This window comes from Solanum stenotomum, chromosome 11 (genome assembly GCF_019186545.1).
Source record: "Solanum stenotomum isolate F172 chromosome 11, ASM1918654v1, whole genome shotgun sequence".
NCBI classification, from domain to species: Eukaryota; Viridiplantae; Streptophyta; class Magnoliopsida; order Solanales; family Solanaceae; genus Solanum; species Solanum stenotomum.
Window position 1 is genome coordinate 44,853,414 of NC_064292.1, and position 9,130 is coordinate 44,862,543.

The following is a 9,130-nucleotide window of genomic DNA, read 5'->3' on the forward strand; positions in this document are numbered from 1 at the left end:
AGTCTGTCCAATTTGTGGCTATATATGAGGATGATTTATGATTAAAAAAAAACATAAGTTTTCAAATTTCTAGAGAACTGAGGGGATTTAAAGGTAGTGGGTATTTATCAATCTAACTAAATAGGCCATTATCTGGGCCTTTATGGGCCATTTGTACCTTCTAGATCGAACATTTTGTGAGTCTGTCCAGTTTGTGGCAATATATCTATCAAGTTCGTAGGCTCATGTATAAGGCTACTGTATTTGAATTTGGGCACACAAAATTCTTATATTTATATCTAAGTACATTATGCTTGTATATCTATATTTGAGCACATAAGATTGATATAATTGTCTTTGAGCATGTAAGATGTTTGTGTCTAAATACAAAAAAAACTCTTGTAACTAGCATACAAGGCTCCTACAATTGAGTATGTAAGATTCTTGAACTGAGCACACGAAATATTCTAGCTAAAAACGCAAAACTCATGTAATTAAAACATTTAGAACTACACCAAACAACAACAGAAAAGTAAATGGCTCGAAGGTAAGTGAGCAAACTATAAATAACTTATACGAGTAATTTTCAAGATGTATTTATCATGTAATCTATCTCTATAGAATAAGAGTTCAACACGATATATATATATACACACACAAGCAGTCCACACAAAAAAACTATTGGTACAAATAACTCGTCTATGATATAATAGTCATATCACACTTAGGTTCTAAAGAATCATAGAGAGAAGAACATGATAATCTTAGCATAACTTATGTTAATTCTTTAGAGTCATACAAAACCTAGCTCGTAACCTTTCACATCTATTATCATATCATAGTCCATAACACTCTCCACAAACTCTCAATATACGACAACAAAACATGATAAATATGCCGATAACAATAAGTTATTTTTTCAAAACTAATTCAAAGCTTAAATTAAAAATGTATCGAAGACTTAGAGAACTCATATCTAAGATGGACGAATTCTATCAATAAAGAAATAGAAACACACGAGCTACCTATTCTAATTCACAACACGCAAAGCTGAAATCAACAAAAAAAGCACATACAAGTCCAGGTGCTAGAGTTTTTCAATTTGAATCTAGCTTGGATTGATCATCTTCCTTCATTTTTGTCATATCAAAATACATAGAGAAAGGAACCTTCTCCCTCTAAGAAATGTTGTCTAAAAATGAAATAAAACAAAGGAGATGAAATTATATATATCTTCATCGATCTAGGGTCCTATTTCAAGTGGCTACTTGTTCAGTCTCACAAAAATATAAATATTTTTCAATTTTGAAGTCACATCAACAAATGATTTAACACTAGTGATTAAAATCGTAGACATTCAATCTGATCGACAGTAAACCCTCTAACTCTTTATATATTAGAAGATATGCTTATTTGAAAGCAAGCCATATCTGCGATTATTTGAAACTTTCCCATAATGATATCTTCAACTAGGATTTTGTTTCAAGACTTTCTTGGGCCTACTATTTGACTTAATATGTGGTTTGTTATTAGTCCAGTTAGTAAAAGTTTATTTACTACTGTCCTTAAAAGAGATGCATATTGATATAATCATATATGAATTAAGAGATTTTATTTTATTTATAAGGAAAAATGTTCAAGTATACCTCTATATTATTTTAAATGGACTAATTCTACCTTCTTTTATGTTTTTAATTCAAAATTAATTTTATCTTTACATTTTTGGCAAAAAAAAATACCCTCCAACTAACATAAGAAACAAATCACACCCTTCTTGCTAAAAACCTCTCAAAAAAAATGTGACACAAATTATACTCCAAATTATAAGAGTTTAGTATAACAAATTAGTGACAAAAATTATGTTTCAAAACAAAGTTTTCTAAAAAGTATTGCTCTACAAATCAATTACTACGTAACTTATGCCTAAGTGAAATTAAGTTATGATAAAAAGTATTATAACTCATAATTTTTTTAAAAAATAAATAATAAAAATAAAAATTAAAGAACACAAATTTAAAGGACAAAAATTAAAGAGCACGATAAAAACTTGAAAAAAGAGGGGCAATTGGACTGGGCTGAGACTTTAAGTTTGGGTCTGGCTTCTATACTGTTTACAATTCGGCTATGCCCAGAACAGGAAAACTTCAAGCACAATAGTATAGGGTTTTACAGAGAGAAACCTCGAGAGAAACAGAGAGAGAGAGAGAATGTGGAGACAAGCGGTTCTGAGGAGAGTTGTAGCAAGGAAAAACTTTCATGGCCTCCAAAACCGTGCCTTTGTTGCTTTTCTTCCTCAAGTATCCAGAGATCAAACTTTAGCTCCAGTGAGTTCATTTGAATCTTCATTTCGTTATTATTCTCATTGGGTTTCTTCCAAATCTTGTTTACGTGAAACAACAAGACTTTTTTCATCAAACCCATCTGAACAATCCGAATCTCTAGGTTCTGAACCCTTTGAAAATGATAAAGACTCTGTTTTTGGAGGAGTTGTTGAAGGGTCCTCTGTTTTTGATGGAATTGAGGATATCCTTGCAGTTGAAAATGGGTCTGATATAGGAGATAATGAGGTTGTAGTGGAAGATGAGGAAAAAGATGAGGATTTAGATTTGGAGAAATTGGAGAGTGTGTTGTCTCTATTGCAGAGTAGTGGTATTATTGATGGATCTATTGAGTCTAGTCTTGAGGAAATTGGGTTGTCTTTGAATGAGGAGTTGGTTGTTAGAGTGCTCGAGACGCCCTATGTTCCTGGGGAGAATTTGATTTCGTTTTTCAAGTGGGTTTTGAAGAAACCCGAGTTTGTAGTGACGAGTAGGGCGGTTGAATTGTTGGTTACTGCAGTCTGCATTCAAGGTAGGAATGTCTATGCTTTATGGGATTTGGTGAAGGAGATTGGAGAAAAGAACAAGGGTATATTGAATGGTGAGATTCTTAATGAATTGATTGCTTTATTGTCAAGATTAGGTAAGGGAAAGGCTGCATTTGAGATCTTTAATAAGTTTGGGGATTTAGGATGTGCACCAAATGCTGATACATACTATTTAACCATTGAAGCACTTTCTAGGCGTTCGATTTATGATTGGGCTTCTACTGTTTGTGAGAAGATGCTTAATGCTGATATGTTGCCTGGTGCTGAGAAAGTTGGAAAGATTGTTTCTTTTCTGTGTAAAGGAAATAAGTCTAGAGATGCACATCTGGTTTATTTGTCAGCAAAGGAGAAAAATATTAATCTGCCTGTATCTTCTATTAAGTTGTTGATCAGCTCTCTTTGTCGCAAAGATGAAGGCGTTAAACTTGCAATGGAGATGTTGGATGAGTTCCCCAAAGAAGAGCGGAAGCATGCCATTAAGTCATTCTCACATGTCATCAATGGGTTGTGTAGGGCAAACGATGTAACAGGGGAAAAACAGCTGCGTTCCTATTGCAGTGAAGACATTGAAGAGGCCAAAAACTTGCTCTTAAAAATGATAGATGCAGGTCCACCGCCTGGCAATGCAGTCTTCAATACAGTTATTAATGCACTCTCCAAGAAGGGAGAAATGGGAGAAGCTAAGAAACTATTGAAGGTGATGGAGGGTAGAGGTTTGAAACCTGATGTGTACACTTATAGTGTAATTATGAGTGGTTATACAAAGGGAGGTGAGATGGAGGAGGCCTGCAAGATTTTGAATGAAGCCAAAAAGAAGCACTCCAATCTAAGTCCTGTCACTTATCACACAATTATTCGGGGTTTTTGCAAGCTTGAACAGTATGACAGGGCTCTGGAACTATTGGGAGAGATGAAGGAGTATGGAGTTCAGCCTAATGCAGATGAATATAACAAATTTATTCAATCTCTCTGCCTTAAGGCTTTAGATTGGACAACAGCAGAGAAGCTGCTTGAGGAGATGAAGGAGAATGGGGTACATCTAAATGCAATCACAAAGGGTCTCGTAAGAGCAGTTAAGGAGTTAGAACAGGAAGAAGTAGGAACAAATGAAATAGCGGCTACAGCATAGTAGGTACCCTATCTCTGCCTTTAGCTGTAGGGATCTGTATCTTCTGTTTCTTTTTTATGTTATGGTTTGAGATAATAGCAGGCTTAAAACTGTAACACCTGCATTTTGTATGCTGAACAGCCATTAGAGTTCTGAAGAAAGGATATTTTTTTTTTTCATTTTAAAATAATGTTTGCTGCCAAATTTCTTGAGTTGAATGGATCAGAATGATCGTTTCGTAACTAAGACTTTCAACAGGGGCATAGAGAGGTGCATTTTTCCTATATTTACCTAGTGGTTCTTTGCTGGCGCAACATCAGCTCAGTAAACAACCATTTTGGTGAGTTATGATTGACACAATGGAAATATGTTATTTATAATATTTTTTTTGTATATTCATCAATTACATATGTTATGTACAATAGAGAGGCACCAATCAGGTGAAACAGTTGCAAATCCCAAAAAGGATGGATGCATGATAGAGTGAGATTGGATCTATGGGAAAGCAAAAGCCGTTTGGGACTAAATTAGTCTAGAAGCTTTACAAGCTCTTTAAACCCATATGAAAACTGCCATAGGCATGAAAAATGAATTTGTCTGAGGCATCACAATTTGAACTGTTGACCATTCTAGCTTTTTGTTTTGCGAATTCTCCTTCCAATTGCATTTTGATTCCAACTATTATTTATTTGTCTTTACATCTCGGTTTCCTTGACATAAAGGAATGTCATGATGCTATATTGCTATTGAGTAAACCAAACGTGAGTTTACTTTAGTTGGAGGAACCTGTTGAATAACATCTTTGATCATGCATAGAAAATCAAATTACGTAGATATAGCTTCCAAGCTGTTTGTCCCATGGCTGTAGGTTACAACTTTGGATGTGTCTTAGAGCTTTCTTCCCAAGGAAGTGTTCTATACTGTTTGCATTATAGACTTTGTATGCATATATTGTGTTCTATAGTGTAGTAGTATCTCTATAAACTTCCAGCAGGAACAAATTTTAGTTTCTCCAACCTTTCCCTTCTCCCATTTATTTTCTGATGGGAAGAAAGAAGACTAGATGTAGCATTTTTGGGTTACTGTAGCTTTTGATCTTTGATAATTTCCTATCACACATTGTGAGTAAAGTGATAATCATTTCTTTGCATTAATTTTTTAGGGCTATAAGAGGTGGAAGATCATACATTCTCTTTCTTCCCTCCCCCTCCAAGTCCTAATTATGTCTTGTTGCGAATTCAATTTGTCCATGACATGAATAACACTTTGGTTGTTCTGATTTGTTGGTGAAGCACATGTATCATTTAGTAAAACAACAATGCTTTTTGCCTCAATGCCAAACTAGTTAGGTTGGTCATGCGCATTATATTTGTTCCTCTCCGTTTCTGCCCCTTGCAATTCTAGCTGTTTTGCTTTGTGTTCAAGATAAATTGCTGAACAGAGAAAAATGGGATGTTCATCATAGCTGAATAAGGTGTTACGGTATGAGTATAATGCAGATGTATATATTTTTTTTGAAATTGGTAACATTTGTATTTAAGATAGTATTTAGGTAGTACCGAAAAACCATATTTACAAATAAGCAGAAAGGAAGTATAATCTGCCCCAAAGCTGAACCAAATCTAAATGGACCCTAAAACATCTATGATTGACTCAGTTTCATTGGAGTAGACATTTGTACACCAAAAACAGAACAACAAAATACACTTAAGCTTGACTTCCTGCATGTTGTTGTTACTTGTTCCTATTCTCAAAACATCTGTCATTCTCTCCCTCCATATAGCCCACCAAATACAAGCAAGGATCATCCTCCATCTTTCTTTGTTTGTTGCCCCAACTCCAGCTCCAGCCATCTCCCGACTGAATAGAGTCTCATCAATCTTGCTAGGCATACTCCAGGAGATGCCTCTGTGATTAAGGAAAATCTGCCACAACTGCTCAGTAAAGTTGCAATGTAAGAAGAGATGTCTTGCTGTCTCAGTAGCCTTACCACATAAGGAACATCTATTGCATAGAGAGATTCCTCTCTTAGCCACATTAAGCATGATCCTCTAGATTTGCTTCCAAGGCTATTTGAAGTCCTGAATGCCACCAAGACTTATCTGTTTGTATCCTTCCTTCACCTTGTATCTACCTTTGTTGTGCCCCTGCCACCATAAACAATCCTCACCTGTTTGTGTACCTTGAAAATTCTCCAGAACCTTAAACAGTTCAAGTATTCTGGGAATTTCCCAGTCATTCAAATTTCTTCTAAGGATCATATCCCAACTTGTTGTGACCATATTTCAGCAACAGTCTTTTGTTGGTGTTGAGCCAATGTAAAGATGTCAGGGAAACAATCTTTGAGGCTCACAACACCCATCCATTTATCAAACCAAAAATTGGTTTTTCTTCCATTTTGTACCTTGACAGTTGACTGATTACTGAGGGAAGGCCAAAAAATTCTGATGGATTTCCTAAGGCTAACCCCATGGGTATTTACCTCTTTGGTTACCCATTTATTCAGGTCCCCATACTTGTTGTGATCACCCTATACCAGAGTGCTTGGTCCTCTTGATGGTACTTCCATAGCCACTTCACCTTAAGAGCTTTGCTTTGGTTTTTGAGATTCTTGATATCTTACTTCTGATGATGTTCTTCCACTTGACTAAGAAGGTGTTTGGATTGACTTAAAAGTTGGTCAAACCTACTTTAAGTCAGTTTTTGACAAATATAACATTAACTTAAAATAAGTCAAAAAAATGACTTAAAATAAGTTAGGAAGTGTTTGGCAATTACTTAAAATAAGTTAAAAACCAAAAGTAGGTCTTCCCCTACTTTTTATTTTTTAACTTAAAAGTCATTTAAGTTTGACTTTTTATTTTTGACTTAAAAGCTACTTTTTTTAAGCCAATCCAAACGGGATCCAAGTGTGAAAGCCTTTTCTTTAATTATTTCCTTGCCACAGGAAGGATCCCTAGTATAATTTGCATTCTGGGCAGTGGAGAGGGTGAAATCAATACTGGTTCATATCAATTGCTTTGCAGAGAGGACAACACTATCTCATCACCATAAGGTATCCAAGTTTCTTTTTGGATGAGTAACTTGTTAAGTTGATTCTGACCTGCAGTCTTGTAAGCTGTGAGATGGTAGGACTCTACATTGAGCTGATGGCATAGCATGGTCATAGCTATAGAGGTCTCTTGCAATTGCATTTTGGTCGACGAATTGTAGCTTACATACCTTACTGATCTGTAACAATGCAGAGAGAGATCATATATGTTGGTCATGGAATTTCTGATGTAGTCATCTAACTGGAAATATAATTACTTCTAAACTTGGTTTTTTAGGAAATTGTTCACTATCTAAAAGTATCTTAGAGGAGGTATCCAAATGGTTTAAGTTGATTTTTGCATGTTCCTCAGAACCCCTCTAGGTTAAGTGAGACAGTGACGTAATTTTCAGAATACGTAGCTTTACATCTACCTATATTGAGCAGCTATGTTCGAGAGTGAATGGATTGTGATAATTTGCTGAGTAAGTGACAACTTTAGACTGCAAGTGCTCATAAAGAAAAGCTCTCAACATTCTTTTTTTTTTTTTTTATGACAAGGGAAACCTGCAGCCGCTACCCTTTGGATGCGCACAGGGTAAAACCTCCGCTCCTATGCAATAGCTCGCAAACCACATAGGAGAGGTAACCCGCACTAGGCAATCCCGGTGCGACGAGCTCGACCCAGAAGGCAAACCCCTTGCTTTCGCTGGCAAGGGGTTTCGAACTTGAGACCTCCAACATGGAAGTCCCAAGACCAAACCACTGGGCCACCCCGAAGGGTAAAAGCTCTCAACATTCAGGCAATACATTTTTTTCTTTTGGTCTAAAAGATCAAACTTATATTGAAATATTAAGATAGTGAAAGGGAGCTATTGGTGAAGTTACAGGGATACATGTTATCCACCATTTGGTGTATTCTAGAGTTTGAACTGCATAGAATACTAGCTGGCTTGATGGAAAAATATCCAGGAACTTGTAAAGCATAATACATCTTTTCCCAGATAAAACATCTGCCTTTTGAGTAACTGTACCTGAATACCAATATTCAGGATTGATGTCCCCATATGTCCATCCCACATACTATCTTGTACTTGTGATATGGACAGTGAGAAATCATAAAGTTTAGCAACACAAGTACTTTGTTCATTTGGTGTAGCAACTGCAGAAGCAGTTATCTCAATTGCAATCTTTAATCTGCTTGTCCAAGATGGCGAATCTCCATCGTTGTTACAAAGTAAATCTCAAGCCTTCAACATTTTTGTAAACCAGGACCAATCCAAGTTTCAACACATATTGTAGGTGGCTCATCTGTGAAGTGATTGCCAGATCTCGATAGACGATAAACATAATAGAGTTTCTACTGGGAAGTGAATCCAACCAGAATTAGGTGATTGATTGTCTATAGAACCCATGTCTGTCGGGGAATTTAACGTTTACCATATGATATGGCAATAAGCTTAGCTAGCAGTAAACTTCCATTCTTCTCATGTTTTTTGCCTCTGTGTTTTTTTTTTGATGACAAGGGAAACCCACAGCCGCTATCCTTTGGGTGCGCAAGGGTAAAACCCCCGCTCCGATGCAATAGCTCGTAAACCACATAGGAGAGGTAACCTGCACTAGGCAAGCCTGGTGCGACGAGCTCGACCTAGAAGGCAAACCTCTTGCTTTCGCTGGCAAGGGGTTTCGAACTTGAGACCTCCAACATGGAAGTCCCAAGCTCAAACCACTGGGCCACCCCGAAGGGTTGTATTTTGCCTCTGTGTTGTGGTTGGAAAAGATGGGGTCTTCAATTCTCATCTTACTAGAAATGCTAATGCAAAGTTCACTTCATAGCCAGTGATAGTGTTGTAGCTATAAATCCAAGAAAGCATCAGATAATTGTTGGCAGAGGCTTGTTGTCATTGAAAGGTTAAAAATACCTTTAAACTGTATGAAATTGAATAAAAATGCCATTGGTTAATAGCTTGGTTTACAAATGCCTTTGCTGTTGGTAAAGTTTGGTTCGAAAATGTCTCTATTCGGAATATATATAGTTATTTTAAGACATTATTTTTCTTATAATAATTTTTTTTTATTAACAAATGTTTATCCTATTTAATTCAGAAAAGATTTAGAAAAAAAAAATGTTTCCTATTTTATTAGG

The 9,130-nt window shown here is 36.1% G+C and overlaps 1 protein-coding gene across 1 annotated transcript; it reads left to right on the plus strand.

Annotated features, from left to right (window-relative positions):
- The first annotated feature begins 2,142 nt into the window (after positions 1-2,142).
- Positions 2,143-4,157, plus strand: LOC125844574 (pentatricopeptide repeat-containing protein At3g02650, mitochondrial). The gene has a single exon (XM_049523881.1). It carries the CDS (start codon positions 2,187-2,189, stop codon positions 3,972-3,974), a length of 1,788 nt encoding a protein of 595 aa, XP_049379838.1. The 5' UTR covers positions 2,143-2,186; the 3' UTR covers positions 3,975-4,157.
- Positions 4,158-9,130: the final 4,973 nt, after the last annotated feature.